The 24,138-nt window shown below is 54.3% G+C and overlaps 4 protein-coding genes across 4 annotated transcripts; all 4 read right to left on the bottom strand.

The window, feature by feature from the left end:
• Nucleotides 1-348: 348 nt before the first annotated feature.
• PV07_11279 (uncharacterized protein) lies at nt 349-1,405 on the bottom strand (the record flags this gene model as incomplete). Its single annotated transcript, XM_016398701.1, has 2 exons — nt 349-734; nt 823-1,405. 2 exons carry the CDS (start codon nt 1,403-1,405, stop codon nt 349-351), a joined length of 969 nt encoding a protein of 322 aa, XP_016243263.1.
• Nucleotides 1,406-2,448: 1,043 nt separating this feature from the next.
• PV07_11278 (uncharacterized protein) lies at nt 2,449-6,234 on the bottom strand (the record flags this gene model as incomplete). The annotated part of the gene is made up of 1 exon (XM_016398700.1): nt 2,449-6,234. One exon carries the CDS (start codon nt 6,232-6,234, stop codon nt 2,449-2,451), a length of 3,786 nt encoding a protein of 1,261 aa, XP_016243262.1.
• Nucleotides 6,235-6,745: 511 nt separating this feature from the next.
• Nucleotides 6,746-9,675, bottom strand: PV07_11277 (uncharacterized protein). Its single transcript, XM_016398699.1, has 3 exons — nt 9,128-9,675; nt 8,912-9,068; nt 6,746-8,843 (listed from the first exon to the last, which is right to left on the bottom strand). The coding sequence occupies exons 1-3, from the start codon at nt 9,181-9,183 to the stop codon at nt 7,353-7,355; spliced, it is 1,704 nt and encodes a 567-aa protein (XP_016243261.1). The 5' UTR covers nt 9,184-9,675; the 3' UTR covers nt 6,746-7,352.
• A 1,754-nt stretch (nt 9,676-11,429) lies between these two features.
• On the bottom strand, nt 11,430-16,262 carry PV07_11276 (uncharacterized protein). The gene is made up of 6 exons (XM_016398698.1): nt 15,430-16,262; nt 15,226-15,380; nt 15,081-15,174; nt 14,803-15,031; nt 12,279-14,755; nt 11,430-12,229 (listed from the first exon to the last, which is right to left on the bottom strand). Exons 1-6 carry the CDS (start codon nt 15,611-15,613, stop codon nt 12,153-12,155), a joined length of 3,216 nt encoding a protein of 1,071 aa, XP_016243260.1. The 5' UTR covers nt 15,614-16,262; the 3' UTR covers nt 11,430-12,152.
• Between the last annotated feature and the right edge of the window lie 7,876 nt (nt 16,263-24,138).

Here is a 24,138-nt window from a genome sequence, read left to right as displayed (position 1 = left end):
CAATGCTATCGACTGGTAATATGTACAAGATGTTGTTGGGAAGCCTTGTCGAAGTGCATGATAACCGGGAAGAACTGCTGGGAATCGAATGATCTCGAACAGTAGCATGTGGGTTGTTGTCAAGTCATGAAGTTACTAGTATTCTCCGGCCTAGAAATAACCCCGAAGGCCCTGAATTCAAGCCACACACCACCATGAGCCCCTGCCATTTTATTATACAGACCCTCTATCGCACTCGGCGTCGTCACATGCAGTCCCAGAAGTCATTCTTATGCTAGTGTTAACAGATCATCCCGACGTTCCTTTTCCAAAACTCAGAAAAACATAGTATATCATCTCGTAGATTCATCAAAGGGCAACAAAGATAAGAGCCAAAAAAGCCGTTACAGGTAAGAAGCTGTACAAGTCACGGATCGACCGTGACGCCGCCGCATTTAGCAAGGTCGGCCCATGCGCATCGGAAGCACCAGCTTCGACAATTTTCACACAGGTGAGGTGGACTTCTGGCTCTTGTAAAGCCGTGGAACTGTTTCCAGGTTGACTGGGAGTTGGATAGAAAAGGGTCAGGATTGGAGTGACGCCGAAGATGAAGCCCGAAGTATAGACTTCGGCAAAGTCCTGCTGGTGGTAGGACTCGGTTGTGACGAGTCCAACGTTGTATCCCGAGCCCCCGGTGGTCAGAGTGCAATTGGTCTGTTGAACGGGTTGCAGCGCAGAGCTGGAACCAGTCAGGTCTGTTCGTAGCCAGTCAGTCCACTGGTCTCAGTCAAAGCGTGCAGCAAAGGGCAGAAATGATGTGAGCCTGCAAAAGATCGAACTCACCTTTCGCAACAATAGGGACCAATTCAAGTCCCACCGGCCCCATGCAACTGGCCGGCAAGTCGGCTTTCAAGGCAGGGCCCAACTGCGAGCAGAGAGTCGATTGGTTCGCATTTGTTGCAGCATCAGAAGACAAGGTAGCCGTGATGTTGGCCACTCGTGCGACAAGGTCGTCGACACATTTTGTGGTCAAGGCGTCTTGACACGTCCCGATGCTTGTTTCTTGGGCGCTGATGTTGAACTGGAAGGTCCCCGAATCCTCAAAGAAAAGTGCACAGCCGCTGATGCCAGATTGATCGAGGTCGAGAGAGGGTGGAGTGCCGAGGTAATAGCTTCTCAACCATGTGTCGTTAACTGCATTGTGATGGGGGATGTCAGCGATGCCGACGGTCCAAGATAGGGGTTGGTCCGGGCTGAGGCTGCCGCTGGTGAAATTCGCGATTCCTAGTTCGAGGTTTGTTGTGTTTCCGACGACGCAACCATCGGCTGGGCAGTCCACAGCCTCGCATCCCACCACCTGTGCCGTGACGCATCGACTGAGAGTAACTGCTGCCAGCAGGAAAGAATTTGCAAGGAATGCTTGCATGATGGCTTACCTACGGAGGTATACAGGGTACTCAGGCTGGCTGGGGTGACCGGGACCGAGGATGGAAGGGCCTTCTTAAAGCATTTTTTAGAGGGATTTCCCCCTCCACTTTGGAGGCTCGGACATAGATGATCATACTGGCCATAAAAGCTTTGAGACTGGCTAAGATCGTGACTTGCCGCCGGATGGAGAAGTGGGCGCCTACGGCTCAAAAGTACACACCTTTGGGGTCAGGTCAAAGAACATGAGAACGGTTTCGGTTGCCGCCCTGTTCAGTCGATGCGATTTGGGAGCAACCAGGACATTTGCTAAACTTGGGATGATTACTGGCTCTTATTGCGAGTTTCGAGATTGGGCGGGTGACGATGTGGAAAAGGACCGGAGGGTGAATCTCGGCATCGAGGGAAGAGACCCTCCAAAAGCGGCGGCACTGACGCGCCAGATTCGGCGGGAAATTTCCCTGCAACCCGCGTTGAGCTGTAAAGTAGATATGCCTAGGCAATGGATAGAAAGGAAGTTATTATATTAGCGCCCACCGCCTCGGGCAACCCGTCTTCTACAGCAACCCTGCTTGGACTGGCCCGGACCGCCCAAAGCCGCAAGACACTTTTGTAGACTACCGAATGGTTCGTCGCTAGGAAGGACCGCAGGTGGGTTTCTCTTGCATTACCGGTACTTCCTTGTGGACAAGTGCTGGATCGGTTCAGACGCAAGGTCATATGTACGGGGTATGCGGGACCCTAACCGGTTGAAGGAGGTGGACTGCCTTGACGATGGGCGAGGCGGGCAGACTGTTGCCCCGAACCACGCTGGCACCGCCATACCCACACAACAGACCAGACGGGCGAGAGTCCACGGTATCGACGAACGACGCATCACGAAACGAGCCCGCCTGACCTGATTCAAAAGGACACGCACGATCTACAACAAACAGCACGGACTTTTATTGTGTCTACTTACAAGTACAAGTACATGAAGAGGAGAGAGAGGAGCCCATTGTCCCTACCGCTGCATGCACACACCAGCCACCCACCCTCTTTACTTTACGCCCTGTCTAATGACTGCGCCAGACACATCTCATAGTAGCGGCCCTTCAGCTGCTGCAGCTCGGCGTGCGTCCCTGTCTCGGCGATGCGGCCGTTGGCAATCACGAAGATGACGTCGGCCGCGCGGATGGTCGACAGGCGGTGCGCCACGGCGACCGTCGTCCGGGCCACGGCCGCCTCGTCCAGCGCCGCCTGCACCAGCCGTTCCGACAGGGTGTCCAGCGCGCTGGTGGCCTCGTCCAGCAGGAGCAGCTGCGGGTTGCGGATCAGGGCCCTCGCGATGGCGACGCGCTGCCTCTGGCCGCCCGACAGCTGCGTGCCGCGCGACCCGCACGGCGTGTCGAACCCTTCGGGCAGAGAAATCACAAAGTCCAGCGCGTTGGCTTGGCGACACGCTTCGCGGATCTGCTCCTCCGAGGGCTCGAAGGCGAGGCCCAGAGAGACGTTCTCGCGCACCGAGCCCTGGTACAACGTGGGTTCTTGCTGCACCAGCGACATGTGGCCGCGGTAGAGGCGGGGTGACATGGCCGCGACGTCCTTGTGGGCGAAACAGATGCGCCCCGAGGTCGGATCGTAGAACCGCTCGAGCAGCGCGACCAGCGTGGACTTGCCGCAGCCGGATGCTCCCACGAACGCGGCGAATTGGCCCGGCTGGATGCTCATCGAGATGCCGCGAATGACGCGCGACGTCTCCCTTTGACGGTAGCGAAACTCAATCTCCTCAAGATCAACGGGGCCGTCTCCCTCGGGCCCGTTGGATTTGTTCGTGTCCGTCTCCCTGATGGTCGGCTGCAAGGTCCTCAGCCAAAGGATGTAGTTGGCGGCGCTTCGTGCCTTGGTGATGGAAGTCGTATACCCGAAGAATTCGCCCGCCGCTTGCCCCGCGAAGAGCACGCCGACAAAGATGGTATAGAACTGTCCCGTGGAGTACTCTCCCGTCGACAACAGGCGGCTCCCGTACCAGAAGCCGAGCGCCATGGCCAGAAACACGATGGACTGGGACAGCGAGAACCAGAACATGGTCCACACCAAGGACCGGGTCGACTTCAGGACGATATTGCTGAGCATTTGGGAGTATTCCTCCAGCACGTGCGCCTCGAGCGTCAAAGAAGCCACGGTTCTGATCGACGAGACGGCCTCGTTGGCCAGCCCGGCGCTCTCTGCAAACTTGTCCGAAACCTGGGACTCGAGCTTCGTTTCCAGCCGGATGCGAAGATAACCCGACAGCAGGAGTGGCGGAAGCGCCCCAAAGACCACAACGAGGCCGAGCTTCCAACCATAGGCCAAGGCGAGAATGCTGCTAGACACCACGTTGACCACCACTATGAAGATGAGCAGGATGTTGAATGCCACCAGCTCTTGTAGTTGGTTTGGAAGCGTCGAGAGTTTCGAGGTCAGGGCGCCCGACGTATTATCCGGAAGGTCGAAGAACTCAATGTCCTGGTCGAGGACACGTTCGAACATCTCCGAGCGATAGCGATGAGTGACCGTCTGTCCGATGATGTTACATATCCACCCGATTGTAAAATAGGCCACCAGGTTGCCGAGCGCGACGACGAAGAACATTAATGAATAGAAATCTGCGCGGTCGCGCGCTTGCTTACCTGTCAACTGAAAGATAGTCAGGAGCCTGGAGAACAGAACAGCCTGGGCTGGGTACGTGCCGCCACCAATGAGGCTGGCGACAGTCGACACGAAGAAGCACCAGTACAACGACTTCTGTTCGTAGAACATGATGAAAATGCATCGCAGGAGCGAGTAGTCGAGAGTGCCGACAGGGGGTTTCCGTCTTTCTGCGTCACCTCCCTCGGACGTCGCAGTGGTGATGGTGCGTTGAATCCCTAGTCGTTCATCTGTCACTTCGAGGGCCTGCTTCTCACTCAGGAGCTTGCTAGACTCGTCCTGTTCGGCGGACCCGAGATCTTGAGCCCGCACCAGTCCTGCGTAATGTCCGTCCAGATGGATCAATTGCTGGTGGGTGCCTTGCTCGACTATCCGTCCATAGGACATGACCGCAATGTTGTCGGCGGTCTTCACAGTCGCCAGTTTGTGTGCAATGACCAGCGTTGTCCGGTTTTCCGACACCCGATTCAGGGCATCCTGCACCAGTCGTTCCGCTCGAGGGTCAAGAGCGCTTGTGGCTTCGTCGAGAAGAAGGATCTTTGGGTCTGAGACAATGCTGCGCGCAATGGCGATTCGCTGTCGCTGACCGCCACTGAGCGTCCCAGCCCGCTCACCCACTTGGGTTTCGTAGCCTTGAGGGAGCTCATTGATGAACTCATCAGCATTACTGGCCTTGCAGGCTTCTCGGACCAATTCCATCTGTTTCTCGTGGGGGAAGGCTCGTTGCTCGTCGAGAAAGCCTTTGGCGACATTCTCAAACACCGTTCCTCGGAATAAGACTGGCTCTTGTTGCACAAGGCGAATTTGACTTCTCAGCCATCTGACGTTGTATTCATCCAGTTCTAATCCGTCGAGAGTGATATGACCAGCCGTGGGCAGATACCACCGTTCCAGAAGCCCGACAAGTGTGCTTTTCCCGCATCCCGACGCTCCGACCAGAGCCGTGGTCTTACCGGCAGGAATGCTAACGGTCAATCCACGCAGGACCTGAGCCCCCGGGCGAGATGGGTAGGCAAATTCCAAGCCTGTAATCTCGATCTGGCCTCCACATGAGGATGGCTGTGCGCCGGCAGGGTTGAGAGGGTCCAGCAGGGATGGCTTATCTATGACGCTGAACAGCTCCGAGGCAGCGGACGATGCGTTTGTGACAGCTTGGATTTGTGGCGCAATGCTTGAGATTGCCGTTGCAGCAATGGTTACCGACAGCACCACCGTAAAGACCTTGCCAACACTTTCAATTTCGCCGCTCTGGAACATTCGGAATCCTTGCCAGAATGAGAGGGCGATCGCCGAGTAGACACAGAAATACTGAGTGGAGAAAAGGACGCCGTAGTTGGGAGACTTCTTGTTTCCTTCTTTGTGGGCCTCTTGCAGGAATGTGTCGTATCTCTGGACCATTTTCTTCTGTGCGTAAAAGGCGTGGACTGTTCGGATGGACGACAACACCTCCTCGGCCAGGACAGCAGCCCGAGAGTAGATGCGGAGGACCCTGGCCTCCTGCACCGCGTCGATAGCTATGCAGACACCCGTGACGATGAAAATTGCAGGGATGACGGACATGGTGATCAACGCCAATTTCCACTGCGCAGCCAAAGCCACGACGAAGGAGGCCAAAAACATGGAAAGTCCCTGCATGACGAAGACGAGCTTCTCAGCAATGCCCGACTGGATTCGGTTCCCGTTGGTGGTGACCTGAGTGGCCGTGGCTCCGTTGGTCTGTCTGTCGAAATGCCAGATTTCCTGCCGCAGAGTCGCTTCAAGAAACGCCTTCCGGAAAGAACGGGTTGTTCGTATTGCGGAGATGCTGATGGTCCCGGTTGCCACATAGGTCGCGGCGAAGCGGCCAATGAAGAGGTAGATGAACCAAAGCACGAAATGGTCGACGTCGTCTCTGAACTGTTGTGGCGTCGACCTGCCACTGGCGAAATTGTTAAACTTGGTTGTGAAGGTCCCGAAGACCAGGGACATCAAGGGAAGCGCTGCCCCGGAGGCAATGGCGGAAGAACAGGCGATGGCATTCAGGGTCCAGTCATAGCCGTCGGCGTACTGGAAGATGCGAAAATAGTCTTTGATGCCGCCTTCAGGCTGCTTCTCAGCTTGATGGGTAGCTGGTTCGGAGCCATTGGGGCTTGAAAGTGATTTCTCTGGTTCGCTCGACATCTGGTCTGCCCGAAACCTTCAAGGAATCGTGGCCGTTGGAAAGGGGTTTGTTCAACTTGCGGCACCCCATGGACTATTTTACAGTTTTGTATGTGTGTGTGTGTGAAACGATCGTGTATATATCTCATATGCAGACTCACAGAGGGATTAGGTAGCAAGGAAACGGCATTGCCCAGAGTGCTGCCTGGACTTGAATGCTGGGCTCAAGGATGCGACTTTGCCAAAACACGGCCAGATATGCAAACCGTCAAGCAGCCAAGCATGGCCCAGCATCTTGGGCAATGTCCGGCGGGATTGAGAGGGGACTGTGATAGGACGACAATACGCGAACGCGATATCGAAGACGTCAAGATTCCCTTCGACGTCGTCCGCGGGCGCCGTTCCACTTTCCGGTTCCAGTCCCGGTTCCGGATGCCGGACGCCGAGTCTCCGAGAGCAACAACGTCTTGATATCAACGTCAACATCAATGTCAACACCATCATCAACACGAAGATGGCAAGGGGAAGAAACTCCAGAAAAACAGACATTTGATTTTGTCTTCCACTCTCGTCAACCAGGAGCATTCCATCCACGGCTATGGTCTCCTTTTGCCTTCTTGTAACAACATAAATCCTATCCACATCCCTACAACGTATTGAATGTTGGAGGATGCACCTCCCTTTCCTCCTGGAATCTCAAACAAGTTTCCAACACATTGGATGTCACCTTGTGCCCGCATCGTACTGGGTAGCCATGTCCATAAACACCTCGACTGAATCAGACATACAACTTGAACCCAACCGGTCACACCCAAGTTCGTTGTCGTGTGAGAGCACTCCTCTGAAAACTCCAACCCCCTCCCGCTATGCCAAATACAAATAACCATAGATTCTGACATCGCTATCAAAGACCTCAAGCAGCCAACGTTGAACATAACTGGCAAAACACTGAACGGATGGGATTCCTGGAAAATGCGCGGCCGTGAAAAGTCGTGAAGTTGGTGTTCTTTTTTTTTAGTGATTTGGGTATTGGGTGATATTTGTAGATATTTGAGTAGTCCCCTCAAAGGTAAAGTCGGTCGATCCAAAGGCATTTCACCCGTCGTAGAATTCCTCCGCCTTTTGCACGTCACTCGACATCAACTCGCACCGGTCTTGACCTTCTTTGCATCCCCCTCTTTCTCCGCCAGATCCACGCTCCCTTTCCTCTTTTCGCCATTCGCTTGTTCGCTAGCAGCTTCTCGGGCTGCATCTCTACTTCCGAATCCTAATCCTCTCGCATCTGCAGGTGTCGGAAACACGAGTGGGCTTGGCAAAACACCAGACATTCGGTCCCACTCTGTAAAGAAATTGCTCGGGCTCGGTAGGAGATCGTTGTTCATGTAGCGACTCGGTAAGGCGGACACTGGAGTCTCGATATTGTTTCGATTGTCATTGTATGCATCGCGATTCGCATTCGAAGTAGGCGGTGCGGGCCGAGCAAACGGATTTCCTGGCCCAGACGCTCCAGCCGACATTACGGCCGAAGCGCTCGGCGAAGGCGGCGGTAAGACAATGTGGTCGGAGCCTCTGGCTGGGTTCGCTGATGGATTCGCTGACTGTGAAGGTGATCCTCCGGTCGCTGAATCGTTGTCCTCCGCTTCAGAGGGTATCTGAAGGTTCAGTTTGGGTCGAGCACCGGATTTCGACCCCGACGTATTCGTTCGAGTAGGTGGAGCAAATTCCGGAACAGTGGTTTGCGGCCGAGCTCCTTGTGAACTGGGCCTGGGGATGGTGGAGGCTGTTGTGCTGCGGGGCAGAGGTTTGACATCTGGCGATTCCTCTTCCTTCTTCACTTGAGGTTTGGAATCCGAAGTCGTGCCGAAGAAATGTTGCATCAAGACCGAGCCTCCTTCATCTATCGGAGTAAATATACTTCTTGATTTCGATGACAAATGCTTTGGTTGAGGTGGGGTGGCTTGCTCTGGTGGTCGAAGATGCAACTGCTCCGGTTGAGGTGAGACGCGAGCTTCTGCTTGGGGTGGAGGTTGGAGACTGGGTTGAGAAGCCGGAGGCGGCTGTGAATGTCGTCTTTGTTCCTGCAGGTATTGCTGGTGCGCTTGTTGCATCTGCTGGTGGGACTGTGAATGTTGTGGCGGCGGTTGTGGTTGCTGCTGCTGCTGCTGCTGAGGAGGAGGAGGAGGAAACGTCCGAAATTGAGGCTGAGGTGAAGGCTGAGGAGGGACAGGCGGCGTCGCTTGAGGGTTGTAAATGGGTGGATTCGGTACATACGCAAATCCATTCTGTGGGGGGGGAGGAGTGGGATGAGGATGTTGCATGGGAACCAGGTTGGAACTCGTCCGGCGGATCATGTTCTGTGAGGGCGGCCTCGATATCATATGAGGAGGTTGCGGCGTGCCGTGCCGTGGCTGAAACATGCCATTAGGCATTGGAGGCGAGACAGAAGCCATAGGCTGTTGAATGTGCGCAAAAGAGCCGTGGTGTTGTAACTGGGGAGGAAGATGCTGCGGCGGCAGCGACTCTTCTCGGGCGTGGGCAGGATGATCTTCATCCTCATCTTCATCGTCGTCATCCTCCCCGCCCTTGTTCTTGAAATCGGTAGGGCCTTTGTGTTCGTGAGGTGCTCCATACTAAGGGCAACATGTCAGCAAAAAGAGGTGATGCTCGCAAGAAATCTGGGTCAGGACTCTCGACCCACATATTGATATCTCCGCAGTGTTTCATTGATGTCGCCCGACGAAAACTCGTAGAGCTTCTTGTTGTGGCCAAAGATAATGACGGCGACGTCAACCGAACATAGGACGGAGAGTTCGTAGGCTTTCTTGAAGAGACCGCCTTTGCGCTTGAGAAATGTCCTGTCCCCGGAGAATCAGCGGACCGAGTACCATCAGCCATCACAATCACCACAACTCACACTGAACGATTACGGTCGTCCTTGATCGCTCTGATCTCAATCTTCCTCCGACCCATGGCTGTTTATGTGTTTCTCGTATCTTGCATATGCCAAAGTCCCAAGTGCGCTTTCTGATCCGATGAGGGCGAGTGTGTCAACAACTGGCTGCACCACGGTCGCGGTGTGGAGAAGAGAGACTGGGCAGGGACGAAACCGAAGCTCGGATGAGGGAATTGTGTGTTCAACAAAGAAACACTCAAGTTGTCTTTGTTGCCTGTCGGGCCAGGTATGCAACCCAAGAGAGCGCGGGTGCGGTCAAGTGGATGTGGAAGGGGGACCTGGAGGCACCTGTGTGTCCCGGTTGCAACAATGAAGGCAGAACAGAGAACAAAGGGCGCACTGGCGGGTTGGAACAAGTAACGACGACAGTAATTGTAACTCGAGACTGGTGCTGTGGCTTGCTAATTGAGGCTCACACCGATTGCATCGTGGATTGGCTCGATGGCGTCTGTTAAGCGTGTAATTGAAGCGTGAACGTGCAAGGTGGATATAGGATGCTAAAGATAGAATGGAAGAAAGAAAGGGTCGAAAAAAATCAGGCGAGGGAGAAGTTGGGAAAGGGAAGTGCAGGCTGCAGACGCAAGGTGCAAGGTGCAGCTGCAGCCGAAAGCCCGTTGCAGGTTGCAGGTTGCAGGTTGCCGACAAGCCCTCGAGGGTTGGGGGTGTGGGTGTCCCCCTCCCTCCCACCACTGGCGGCTCTCGGCGGCAGTTTTCCTAGCTGGAGGCCCCCGTCGAGAAGTTACCAACCTGCCTAGCTAGGCAGGCCCTAGGTAAAGAAATCCGGGATTGGGCAGGGTCACCACGAGTAGGCCTAGTGGCCTCCCTGCAAATCCCCGAAACTCAAGCGGCGAAGAGCCTCGCCGCCTTGCTGCCTCGTTACTCCGCTTGATTCCTTTGGGGGTTGTGTTAGGGCGGGCTTGTATGGAGGCTGAGGGTCGCCGGAGCCAGCTAGCCAGGTAAACATGCCCCCGGGAAACTTGCGTTGGTGGGCGCCAGACACCCAACGCCTGGTGACCCTCCATATCTCCTCCATCCTCGTCCCTAAGAATCACGTCTCATTCCCTTTCCAATTCATCTCTGACTTCACGAGCAATCTCTGTTCCTTTCCCCAACTGCAGCGTGCGTCCAGTCTCCAACAATACTCGCTCTCAATTCCTCTACCCCATCTGCTCCATCTCGCCCGGAGCCCATGTCACCTTCGACGGGATCTTCATCTCGACTGCGCCGGTTCCCGATGACATCGACGTCTCATGATTGGAAGCGCGAGAGATGAGTGGAAATCAGCAATAAGCGCCCGCACAATGGCTGGAGCGATCGCCTCTTGCAGCAAGATGTGGTAAGCCCACCAGCCCAACCACTCAGCGCGCCCTCGAGCACATCGGCCCTAGTGTTTCAGGTCTTTTCGGGCTCCTTTTCCCATGCGGCTCTTACTCGTCCTGCCGCGATGCTGTCGGCGATTGGCTCGCTAGATGTGCTAACTCTGCTATTTTTAGAAGACCACGCGAGCACTACTAGGTGCTGCGTCCATCTTCTGCATCCTGCGTACACACCGCGAGCTCGACCGGGGATGGTAAATCCTTGCCTGCCTGGTCCGGCCTGCCGTCTACCGAATCCCAATATACGGTTCCCCACGTTGAGCATTGGCATATGGTTGCATGAACTCGTACTCGCCTGAGGATGCCAGCATGCCAGATACAGTAATCGGTGTGGACGATATGGGCATACTCTATGTACATAAACGGACAGCCAGACACACAGCCCGTCAACGCAGAGCCTCGCCCTTTGTTCCTAGATCAGGCACAATTACTCGAAGCGCATGCAAACCCATCAACTGGCGGACTTCATCCTTCAATATCCTCCGTGCCCTCTTCGCCTTGGAGGATCAGGGCGGCGACAAATGATCCATCTATAAGGAGCCGCGGGTGCTAGGGGCTCAATCCGTACGAATAAAATCCTTTTCCCGTTGTGTATACCGTCTTGACTGGGATGCCTCGCGCAATCGTGCATATTCGCCTCTTTTCTCACCTGACCGATATGGGTCGGCTTGCCCGAGCTGACTTGCTTGACTTCAGACTTTTCTCCCGGAGTCTGTTGCCGCATATTGACAGCCTTGCTTACATGTAGAGAGAAGAGTATATCTTTGGCCCCGGGGCCCCAACATGTCGGCTTCTCAAGCTTCCGTCGAGAGAAGCTTCGCCTCAAATCCTTCAGTCAGAAATAGTCAGAACCAACCGAACCTGTACAAAGCGTTTGTTCTTGAATACGCCAATGAATGCAATGACAGAAAGAGAAAACATAATTTGGGATCCCAGAGCTGTTTGAATTTGGTCGGTCATTGTCCATGCCGCCCTCCGATGCATGTATCTAGGGATTGGCAAGTCGAAATAGTATCTCCTTCCATCCCATGTTCTCAATGAATCAAGGGCGCCATGTCTTCTATTGCTTCCACCTTGACATCCATCTGCAGTGCCCGCACTCGGGCAACTCCCTTCTCACCCCATGCCCCCGGCAGTCTTCAATATCCCCAAATAGCTCAACGAAGAGCACCCAACAAAGTCTGTCGCCACGTGTCTATGCCCTCAAGCGCAAACCAATATCAAACGGCTTATTAATTTTCCCACCTCGTGTACCCACAACCAACGCAGTTGACAGGGGAGAACAAAAGAAAGAATGTGAAAGGTGTATTATTAATGTGCTGTCCCGCAGCTCAGGCGGATCATGTTGCCAAACGCTCACACAAACGAGAAAGGAAAGGAGAGAAAGATAATCATCGGCGCCGAGTAACGCGGAGGTGGTATCTTGGACACACATAAGCTGCAACCCCCAAAATCCAATACACACATAACGCCTTGCTGTCTTTTCTGTGCAAAACTCGATCGCGAATGGGAGCAAAAGGGAACTGGCATCGGATATGACTGCACTATGTGCCGCCGGAGTTGTATATGTGGTATGCTTGTTGCTGGTCATTCTCATTTGGTGGCTGGAGTTATCGTCGGGCGCCATCCATGTTTCCAGTCAATTCAGCCACTCGGGCCTTGATTCGTGCAACCCGTGATTCAATCGCTACAGCATGGTTAGTACGGTTCCTTGCAGACTCTGCTTCAAGACTTACTCTCTTCCCCACTGGTTTCTCCATCGTCGGTTCGTGTCTCCGTACGACTCCGTGAAGTCTGCTCCTCTGATTGTCTCGCTGCTCGCTCGGCCGCATTCCGTCGAATCTGGGCCCAGCGGTCTCCAGGACTGACCTGTTGCGTGAGGGCTGGTCCATCGTCCTCCTCCACCGAGCTCTCCGTTTGCTGGAACGACCGTCCGGAATGAAGGCTGACAGGCGCATGGGGAGGCTCCTCGATGGGTGTCAAAAACTCTTCTCTCGGTGGCGTGTCCACAGGCACGAAAGCTGGCTGATCAACCAGAGGACCTTGATCGAAGGTCGAGAATTCACGATCAGCATGTTCACGCTCGTTTGTGTCTACCCGAGAGAGCTGATCATATTCTTCATCGCGGCGTGTCCGGGGTGGCGCAACGACTTCGCCGTACCCATTGTGTTCCGTAGACGGTTCCGGGGTCACTTCTCTTTGTATAGACGCAGCGGTCATTTGCGGCGTCTTTGGCGCTTCGTTCACACTCGGTGGTTGAGGTTGGGAAGCCTTAACGGTTGCGAGGCGATGGAAGTGGCCAGGACTGAGAGGAGGCGAAGCGGAGCCTTCGGCGGGAAGCGCAGGTTTGCCCTCCAGGGCACGTCTAGCTGCAGCAACAGCCGGATCTTCGTCCACGTTGACTGGTGATTCAGGGGGTTCTGGGACTCTGGACTCCCGTGACTTGGAGCGCTTAGTCCCAAACAGACGCCGAATACCACTAGTTTTCTGCACAGGAGGGGGGCCCGTCGGAGTCTTTCCTCTCGGCTTTTTCTGCTCGGGAGAACGAGGCTGCTGGTCGAGAGATTTCCTCAATTTGGTGGGTTGAGGCTTGACGGGCTGGATCTCCACAATCTCCGGCGTGGTTGGAGGCAGAGGCACTTCTGCTGCCTCTGTTGTCGCTTGAGTTTGGACTGGATCGGTCGGTTCGACAGGGATTGGAGCAGCCTCAATGACAACCGGCGGTGCTATGGGAGGCTCAGTAGACTGGGATCTTTCAATAACAGCCGGACGTGTCGGCCTTTCGGCCGGTGATGGCGGGAGGTCTTTGTTCTTGCTGACCACAGACAGCGTCGAAGTTGACCTGGTGATGCCGAGGCCATTTTGAGGCACGTTCAACAGCTCACGAGAGCCTTTCCCGGCAAGTGAGTCGCCCAGATACTTAGCCCGGATCGCCTTCTTGTCATATTGACTTGCCCATTGTAATGCTGGCGAGGCCTCGTCCTTGATCAACGGACCCAGTGTAAAGATGCTGTTGGTCTTGGACGCTAGAATGGGTTCTTGCATACGTCCGCGACGAGTCGCCAGAGCCGCTTGCTCCTCCTTTTGCTCGGCCTCTTTTCTCCTAGATAGCTCGGCCGCAGCTTTTTGGATCTTAGCCTGTTGATCTGGGGCGAGCGTGGTTCTATTGCCCGAGAGTTGGACATCGGGCGAGAGAGGGCTCTTCTTCGAACCTGAACCCCTTCGGGTTATCCGACCGCGTTTGGTTGTGAATCCCAGGAACGTCTTCTTCTTCTCCGCGATATACGCTCCGGCCGCAGGCTCTGGTGCAGCGCCTTTGACCTGCTCCTCCATCACCATCCATCTGTCATCTGGGAAAATAGTCTCGATCAGGGCGCATCGACCGAACACAGCTTTTCGCGAGGTTGGCTCCTCTGAAGCAAGACTACTGATCCAGACCCACCAAAAGGAATCATCGACATTGACCTTGGTAATGCTAGCCAACTCACCTGGATCTAGGTTCAGCTGGGTGTCGAGATTTCTCCGGTGTGACTGCGAACTTTGTCCTCTAGGCGCAGTTGTATGAATAGGAGGGAGAATCTTGTCAGGGGGAAGTAGAATAGGTGCGGGGGCTTTGTTGCCGTGCTCGTCAGCAAATCCAGAGGAAAGGAAATCAGCCCACGAGGGAGTTGTTGGTCGAGCGAGATCCTGATATCCCCCTCCCCGAGCTGAGGCATGCATAGGTCGCGTCGAGACAACTCTGCGACCAAGCAGCCCCTCATCGTCTTCTTCATCATCCTCGAGGGAGCTGCCAAACCCGATGTCTTCAAATCGTGACCAGGACGGGTCTGTCAAGCTTGTGGAAGTTTTCGCATTGGAGACTTGGGATTGGTTGGCAGAAGAGATTGCCTTGAGGACGCGCCGACATTCATCGGTAAGAGCCTGTACCGGGTCGTCATAACTGGCAAACTGTTGTAGTCCTCGATCATCGTCTCGATATTCGAAGTTCTTGGCCCGTCGCAATAAAGCGTATGGGGTTGGCGACACTACGTCAACAATCATGACGACCTTTGTGGTATCATTCGATAATAGAGCGTGCTTTGGAGGGTAGGTGGTCGAGTCAAGAAGTTGTTGCAGCGACCTCGGAAGGCTCAGGATTCCGCTTGCTTTGCCCGCGCCAGGCGACATGGACCGCAGATAGGCGAAGAAGAGATGAGCTGTTGCGTTGGCAGCACTGTCCAAATTAGTAACACGGTGGTGCAGGAATGGAGAACTTCGTACTTTGACCAGGATTGATATCCAGACTCAAACCCTTTTCCTGCATCGTAATGTTCAAATGCCCACCACCCAGCATATCTTGAAACTTTGTGGCCGCCCAGCCCATTAGCTTTGCCATGTGCTGCAAGTGAAGCAAGGAGGTCGAAAAAGTCTTGAATGATTTGAAGGCGAGCGGGCGCCTCAACGCCAATTGGAATGAATGTGCTGAACGCGTCGCGCGCAAAGCTAGAGTCTGGATTTGTCAGTCTTTGGTGACACGGCGCATTGGGAATATATCTGACCTTTTTCTCCGACTCTGAACGCCTCGTAGACCTCCCATGTTACAATGCCCCCAGGCAAGCGGGCCCAGCACCATTTCATAACACTTATCAGGACCTACACACTGGTCAGCGGGCTGTATGTATTTGTGTTCTCCTTGTGCCCTACCATAACCTCCGTCATGCGAAGCTCCGTTTCCAAAAAGGAACCCCGTAAAGGTTCTCGATCGTGAGGCGGCAGAAAGAAATTGCGAACAAAAGTTCTCGCAGCAGAAGGGTCGGACGAAGGACGAAATGGTAGTAGTAAGAAAGGGATGTCGAGTGCTAGAGTAGAATCAGCATCGGCAAAGTCGTAGGAATTATCGGAACTAACCTCTCGACTTCAACTCGGCCGTGCACAGATGCAGGAGCTCAGACACCTCGTCGGGATCGACCCTCGTCCGCGCCCATGCGTCTGACCATTGAGGCTTCTTGTGGGAGTCTCCGTTTGCGACAGGCGCTGTGGCCTTTTTGACCTGGCCATCCTTGCTCTTGAAGACCTTGGAGAAAAATGGCATGGTGCCAGAGTGTCAAAGATGGTAGAAAGTCGGGTCGTGGGTTCTTTTCATCTGTTCAACAATAGTTGACTGATCGCCCAGGCGGTGGTTAGGGTGTTTGTTTAAGTGACAAAAGCGCAGAATGCAAGTGAGTAAGAAGGAAAGACCGTAGGGCGGGCGATGGACAAAAAGGTGACGACAAGTTGACCAGGTAAGTGGCAATGCTTCGCAGTCAGGCAAGTTGCATATGCAGGACTGAAGATGCGTAATTTCAGGGGTTTACCGGCATTGGACGAATCGGTGAGCCGAAAAGTCGAGGCACTTGGGCGGTTCGATAATTTGGAATCCAACAGGGCGAGCGAGTGTGAAGAAGCCGGGAAAAAAGGGGAGAAGATGAGTTGTTGTCGTTGCTGCGTTGTCCAGCGACCTGGCGGGCTGAAAAAGTGGTGTTTGGGTGGAAAACAACGAATTGAAAAGATTGGGTACAGGTGCAAAAGGGTGAACGAGGAATGGTCAGAGCCCGGAACAGGCTGCAGTATCCCGCTGGTGCCCTGGGGATGACTGACAGCCTTTTTCTTATTCTGTGGGCGAAAACAAGAAGCGAAACAAAAAAGGTGAAGAGATGTGATAACGTCGAGGATAGGAGGAACGGGTCGAAGCCTCACTGCTGGGGAGCGCGACGTGTCGAGCCGTGACTTGAAAAAGCAGTTTGGGAAGCCAGAATCCGGTTTAGTTGCGTTTGGGCTCGTTGGTGGCGCCCAAAATTCAGGGACCAGCCAGCGCCCATCGGAGCCAATTGCTACCTAGATTGCCCAAACGGTGGTCGGGATTTTTAGGCTGTGGGGGCACTTGGGGGGGGGGGGGGCTCAGGCTTACCTCAAACTTGGGCATGGATCCCCTCGGGTCAAACGCCAATGAGACATCTCCCGGCCTGCGACTGATCAACGCCGCATGCCCTAGACCTGCCTTCTAGTCCAACGCCCAACCCACTTGTTCAGGTTAGGATCGCAAGCTATTTGTCGATTCCGTCAGTCCCCATTTGCTTGAATTGGGGAGAAGCACCTGCCTCGTGCGTCTCGAGTCAAGCGGACAAGACACCTCGCCATCTGCACCGGCTGCAAACCACCTATCAGATCAGTACCACGCGAGACATGAAGAGCTGGATCGAGGCCACGCAAGCAGCCAAGCCCACACCGTGAAGAGCACTTCGTCTCTCGGGCAAATTTGAACATGACAGCGAGGTCGGCGTACCCTGGCAGAGTGGCCTGTTCTCTGCATCGACTCTGCCCACTCCTGTCTGCAACGCAGTGCGAGTGCCGACGCTGCAAGCCACATTGGGTGCCGTCACATTTGACTTCGCGCAGGGGCCCGTTATTAGGGTAACAGGCTCGTGCCAGGCAGAGGATAGCGACAGCACGGTCTCCAAGGTGGGACTTCGATGATCGTGAATTAAGATTGACTGGACACCCTCTGTGTCGCAGATTGGTCCGAGATCCAGCACGACTTCAACCAGTCTCCATCGTGCTAAGAGGAATCTTGCGCCAGCGTGCGGAGCCATGCTGCAACTTCTTATACTGCTCTGCATCCTCATGGGTTCATGCATTCACCCTGGATTTGTGTCTCCTTGCTTTGTACGAGATGCCTGGAATGTCGCTGGGTTTCGCATCCCGCGGGCTAATTGCATGCAGCTGGGTCACCAATTTCTCCTTTCAACCCTCCAACGACAGAGTCACACAGCATCTGACATTCCATTCCGACGACGTCCTCAACTCACAGCCTCGCTGCTGTCAAGATGCAGTACCGCAAATGACTTGATAAGTGACATCATGACAGAACCTGACAGAGGGAAATCTAGACTGCCCCAAAAGCCGCGCATCCTGCAGGGATGAATATATCGGACCGGAATTGTATTGGCCATGATGACGCGCTAGCATTGTGACCCTTACAGAGTACAACATCGGGGCTTACTTGCAAACTCGGAAGTCTGTTCACCATTTGCCCTGTCCACAATACTTCCGAGTTCCCATTAAAGACCGAACGGGGCTTGTTGATTCTCCAAGTCACGGAACAACGATTCCCACTGCAGACCGTACGTCGAGTCCAAGTCCGCGTCAAAGTGTGGGAACCACAGGTCTGGGACCGGTGGCCCTCCGCATCCCAGTCCAGCATCTATTCCAGGCCCGCTATGATGTATGTCGGATGCGATGTATTGTGGAGGAGTCGTGTCGAGGGACCAATTTGATCGGTCGGAAACTAGGTTAGTAATATCATTGCTATTTGTTGCTTCTGAGACTCCCGAAAGATACGGATCGCACGATGTAGCGGTGGGTGGTCTCATCATCGCTGTCGCTGTTGCCGCTGTCGTTCTTTTGCCGTTCGGCGTCTGGCGCATCGCATGGTGTGTGTGTTGAGGATGACCTTGGATTTGAGGTTGAGACTGATGGTGTATCTCTGATCTCGGTCGGGATGGATTAGACGCCATCCGAGACACCTCGTCTGGAAGCCTCTTTGCCATCGAGCCGTATAGCGCGGAATCGCTCCTCATCCTCCACTCGTTTGTGATGCGCTTGAGCGTGGCCAATCCTTCCTTCACTTCCGGATCTCGTTCCTCGACTTCCTCCAGGATCCGATAACAGTTGAGAATCTCCTGCTTCCTTTCCGTCGCAGCTTGCGGGTCGTCCCGTTGGCAGGCATAGTCCATGACCAGTGTGGTGGTGGCGACGAAAACATGGTACATGACGAGCCACATGCGCCCAGAGCTGACTTCCCGCATGGCCTTTTGCAGTTCGATCACAATTCGTGCCGACCGGAGACAAACCATCCGGCTGTAACGGTAGCGTGGCTCCTTGTAGGACCGGGTCAAAAAGGGTCGGTGGAGCAGCGAGAGCCGGATGTAGAGTCCAAACAGCAGAAAGTTCCGCTGCCGCTCCAGGTATGGGCGTGCGGTGTAGATCTCCTGGACATACGGCCGACTGGCGTCCTCGTACCGGAAATACGGGGGCAGCGTGTCGTACACGTCGTTCAGCTTCTTGTCGAAAACGAGGATCCGCTCATAGTCGAGCTCGTCGACGTTCACCTTGGCCTTGTTCGCCGTGTCGATGAGTTCGCGGATCACGGTGCTGACGCGGATCTTCGCGATCGTGAAGGTCATTTCAGTGGGCGAGCCGAGGACCGGTTCGTCGTGGTTCCCGTCAGCCGTAATGTCCTTGTCGTCGATGTTGCTCGGAAACTCGACGTTCATCTGATCGGGGTGGATGATGTAAGTGCCCAGCTGCGGCCCGGTCATGAAGGACAGCATCCTAGGTATCGGTTAGTCCGAAATGTCCAGAAAAGGCCTTGACGCGCTTTGACCCAGGAGGAAGAGGCTGTCATACGTACCAGTCGCACGCCACGATGTTCCACCACACTCTTCTCTTGACCTCAAGCTCTATCACGTCCCGGGTATCCTTCCCCCGAAGGGCCCGCTCACGAGGAGAGTCGACGAGATGGATTTGAAGCATGTGCGCCGCGTTGACGAGTTGGGTTTGATAGCTCCTGCGTCCCGTCGTCTGCGGGAAGATGGGTAGAAAGTGCGTGAGAAGCATCTTTGCCTGCAGTGTTTCGAGCGTGGGGAAGTTCAGGTGGTTTGACTCCATCAGTGCATGTTGAATCAGGAGAATCCACTTCCGGCAACAGCTTTTGGGATCTTGTAGCGTGGGTTCTGAGGGAGGCGGCTCCGGCCAGAAATACGCCGCCACTGCAAAGATTGCCGCAATGAGAGCCAACCGAAAGCCCTCTGGTTTCATTCCCTCAGCGAGTTGGTCGTAGATGAGTTCGAGGTCGCGGACCGTGGTAGGAACATGGACAATGTGTTGATCCCAATTGACGTTGTCCACGTAGAATCTGAAGAGCTTTCTCGCTTTGGTGCGAGTAGGCAAGATTTGAACAAGCTCTGCGATGGGTAATGGTTTGTATTGCGGTGCTGTTCCCAGGAGTAAATACTCGTTCTACATCCGGTGATAGATGGATCAGCGATATCGGGTCGTGAACGTGTGCAATGATGAGAAGATTATATACCGTGGTCAACATCAATTCCTGCGCCTGAAGCCTGACCTCGGTGCCAGGCGCAGGATATTCAACGATCTCCGGGCCTTGCGGAGCGTCAGCTTCATGGTCCGATTGGCCCTGCGCTGGGAAGTGAACATGATCGTCTGAGGTAGACAATTCCCAGTCACTTTGTCGATCCGCCGTGTCGCGACGAGGCTGCCTTTGTTCTCCCGTTGCAAACAGGGCTTGCTCGAGTCTCCGTACGCGCTCAGCGAGGTCAGATTCACTGCCATCAAAATCTTAGCCAATGTGCGATCTCAGATGCTTGATCACAACTTACTTAGATTGCAGAGCACTAGCTTCTAAGGACGGTCTTTCAACCGTACTTTCTGGTTGTGTCGTTGTACGGATGGAGCCTAATCGGTGAGTCAGTTCCGAGGAGAGAAAAGACGGTAAAAGGAGGCTGTGCTCGCACCCAGCTACAGCTGAAAATGTTCACACAGGAATCAGGATGCATGTAGCTCAAGTTGAAAGAAACTCTGCGAGGACCGAGGCTGTAGTGAGGGCTGCTCATGTATTCCAAATCGGCAATTTCCTGAATGGCCACATACTGTCGATACTATCAACTTTCACTGACCTTGGAGAGCTGGGACACATGGAATGTGTCTGGAGGAACAATTGGAGCAAGGCGTCAATCGATCACATCTCAGCTTCTTGCTCCGGCAAAACTGGCATGAAACTGGCTCTTGTCGCCGAGGAGCTTTCGGCCTCTGATCGCCAGAAGCCTCCCACGTCCTCTTCATCGTGCAACATCAGGAATGGCTGAGGACAGTGTCACTTAGGATCTTTTATCCCAGAGAGTGAAGGCTTCAAGATGGAAGGAAGCCCTGTTGCAGAGTAAAGTCGCACGTAACGAGGTGATTGGAAGCAGCTATGGTACAATCATGTCAATGACAACAGGGGTCTCGGCACTATCGGAGCAAAGAGCGCGGGGTAGAACTCTTTGCAAGAAGGACTAAATTACATATACCTAGCCGAGACGGTAGGGCGGGGAGGCGACCCCAGAACCCCATAGTGGAGACTCATTAGCGGCTAGCCTTGTTGGGCAATACAGAAATAGCCGAGTGTGCCTCGTTGTTCTCGGACAGGTGACAAATAAGGAAGCCTTCCGATCAGCAAATGTCCTTTCTATTTTGCTACGCCCTCCTCTGCAAGTAATGGTGACTGACCTAGACGATCTAATTGCGAGCGAGGGGTCGCTTGAACCTAAATCTCGAGGCGTCCGCGGAGAGTCCGCGGAGGGTGTGCACAGGGGAAAGCTGCCTCACAGCTCTGACTCGTCCACTACCGCCTCCTGGTTCTCGGATCAGCCATGTGATGTCTTCGCTCTCACAGCTCTACCAGCAACTCTTCCCGAGTAAATGCAGGGTCCATACATTGTTCCCTCAAGCGCAGCCCGTCCGTTGATGCATCCCCCGGCCATCCCTGCTACCTCTCCTGCGGCGTAAAGTCCAGATATCTGCCTATTCGACCGATTCAACACTCGGCACTGCAGGTCCGTGCGAACTCCTCCGAAAGTCTTTTGCGCCATCGGGAAAAGCTGGATGGCTGCAAGATTTTCCGTCAAAGGCACAAGTCCAGCGAGAGGTCGTCCAAACCGGGAGTCCCGCGACAGGCCGGCAGTAATGTCGGCATTGAACGCACTAACGGTTTCGCGCACATTGTCGGCAGGAAGTCCAATAGCCTGGGACAATTCATCTATGTCCTGGGCCAGCCAGGCATAGTCTGAATCTGTCCAGAAATTTTTCACCGCTGCGTGCGTGTGCCCAGCCAGCTGGGGTGGAAAGAATGCAGGATTGTTGATTATTTCTAGGTCGCCAATATCAGACTGGGGGAACACAACCCAAAGCGTCTGGCCGGGCTGAGACAATAGAGCTGGAGTCCCGGAGCGAGGACCCTTGAATTGTTCGTTGTGGAATCGCCGCCCTTCACTGTTCAGCCAGATCTCCCTGCGAAAACCTCGCACTCCCAAGCCTCTTTTTCCGTCGGGGTCAGTCGGGTCTGGTGTACCTACCGGGTACACCCAGATATGATCCAAGCAGACGAGATCCGCGCCAGCATCTCTGAGGAGCATCTCATGCCCTAACCCTTTCGCCGCGGATGAACCTCCACTGAGAACTCGTGAGACATTCCGCAGGCAGGGGGCCCAATCCATCACTTTGGCAATGTTCCCAGAGAAGCCTCCTGTGCTTACAATGACATTTGTAGCAATGAGCGTGTGTGCAGAATCATGAAAAAGAAGTTCGACTCCCTTTACATTCTCGTTCTCGACGATAAGCCGTTCGACGCAGGCGTGAGTCTTGAAATCGACCCCCAGCATCTTTGCTCTCTCGATCAGTCTCGACATTATCGCCTGGCCCCAGCCCTCCGGGAGATGCCATCGCGGGACGCTGTTGCCTTCGGGCTGCATGAGAGTTTTCCAGCGCACACCCATGTCCTCCAGCCACCCGCACACGTCGACGCGACTGTTTTCAAGGTACTTACGCGCCCAGGCCACGTCTGCGGTTGGACCTCCGAACTTGATCCAATCTGAAAATGCCAGCTCGACGGAGTCTTGGACTTTCTGTTCCTGTTGTAGCGACGTGCCGACAAAACAGCATGCTCCTCCACTGATGATAGACGCTCCGCCCAAAGTGTTTTGGGCTTCAAGAACTACCACCTCCAACCCCTTGACTGCTGCCTCGATGGCCGCCGAAACACCGGCGACCCCGGATCCAACGACAATGACATCCACAGGGCTCTTCAAATCTTCAATCGGGGACCCCATCTTCAGTTCTCACTTCAGTCTCTCAGTCCTTTCAAATCGTAGGTCTCTTTTGCGTCAGATCCTCTTTCATACAGCCGTCTAAAACTCATAATCCCAAGGATGAATCTTGGAGGGATATTGTTGGACCGAATTATTTTCCGTTTCGCAACTTCAATTCGAGACACCGTGAGTAGTTGAGCACAGAGAATGCATTTCACCACGTTTAGCCACCTCCGCGGTATCGGAACGGTAGCCCAGGAATTAAATAATGCAGAGGGTTGATCCCGTACCGCTCTACACAAAGGAAGAAGCAACTTGGCGAATCAGAGATCATATCCCTAGACTTCGGGCCTTGCAGCGAGTCCGCGGACGATGTGGGAACAAGTCCGAGGACTTGAAACTCAATCCCTCCAATATCCTCGGAACAAGAAGCGACAAATAGATGGGTGACATTGCCACCGACGTCGGAGGTTGGGAAACGTATGTTTCGATAGGTGTGCGACAAGTGTGAGCTCCCATGCTGATGCTGACCATCATGTGGGATTTACTGGACAAAGGCCGGCTTAGCCTTGGATTGCAACATGTTAAATCCAACCAACTGTTCATAGGAAACAGATGTCCTCGTGAGGATAGTTGGTATCCCCAACCAACTTTGAATGCCATTGTTCAGTCTTGACGGAAGAACATGCCAGTCGAAGTACCTTGGTTGCGGCTGATCCGTTTTGTCAGCGCCGAAGATGATCAGGTTCGTTTCGGTGACGCGGTGGTGCCTTCGCCGGACTTCGACATTGGAAACCCAAAGAATGCCCACAGTCTAACAGCAAAGCTCATCGAGGGGAATCCATTGTCCCCCGACTGCAAAGTCACCGATAAAATCGTAAAGGTGAAGAAGCTGCTGGGACCCTTGGCAAGAGACATGGTACCAGCGTTGAGGTGCATTGGAGGAAACTACAGGTCCCATCGTAAGGAACAGACCTCCATTCGTCTCCTTGATATCAGATCGCAACGTGCTTTTCGGCTGACCAACTGGCCGCAACGTCGAAGTTAAGGAAATGAACATGGAAATCCCCAGGAACCCTCTCCTCTTCGCCAAATTCCCCAACGCCGTGGCTGGCTACGGCGACGACATCCCCATTCCGAAGCTGATCCAGGACGGGCAAGCGGATTACGAGGCGGAATTGGCAATCGTCATCGGCAAAGAGGGCAAGGACATCAAAGTCGAGGACGCCATGGACTATGTGCTCGGCTACACAGCAGCGGACGACATGTCGGCAAGGTGAGCCTCGCTGGAAACGGACCTTCTCAAGCATTTCCACGCAAGTACTGACGGCCGGCGCCCAGGAAATGGCAGTCGGATCCTGACTTGGTGGGAACCTGGCCGCCGCCACAGATGACATTCGCGAAGAGCTTCGATGGGTTTTGTCCCATGGGCCCATGTATTGCTTCGACCAAGGTGATTACCGACTCTCCCCTTTTCCCTGTTATACGCGTGCGCTGGCTGGTTCCGGTCATAACAATACGAGCCACCTCTCTACCCGAAGTCAAAGAATGACCACGCAAAACGTTGGAGTGGGATGTTGTTTCGTGTTCTGACGGTGTGTGTGTCCCTGCAGGTGATTCCAAACCCCCACGTCCTGCCCCTGAAAACCGTCGTGAACGGCGAGCTCCGCCAGAACGGCAACACCGACGACTTTGTCTTCAACGTGCCCCAACT

Source organism: Cladophialophora immunda (genome assembly GCF_000835495.1).
Source record: "Cladophialophora immunda strain CBS 83496 unplaced genomic scaffold supercont1.7, whole genome shotgun sequence".
Lineage (NCBI taxonomy): Eukaryota > Fungi > Ascomycota > Eurotiomycetes > Chaetothyriales > Herpotrichiellaceae > Cladophialophora > Cladophialophora immunda.
The sequence above is the reverse complement of the archived record's forward strand: the minus strand, read 5'-3'. Positions and strand labels throughout refer to the sequence as shown.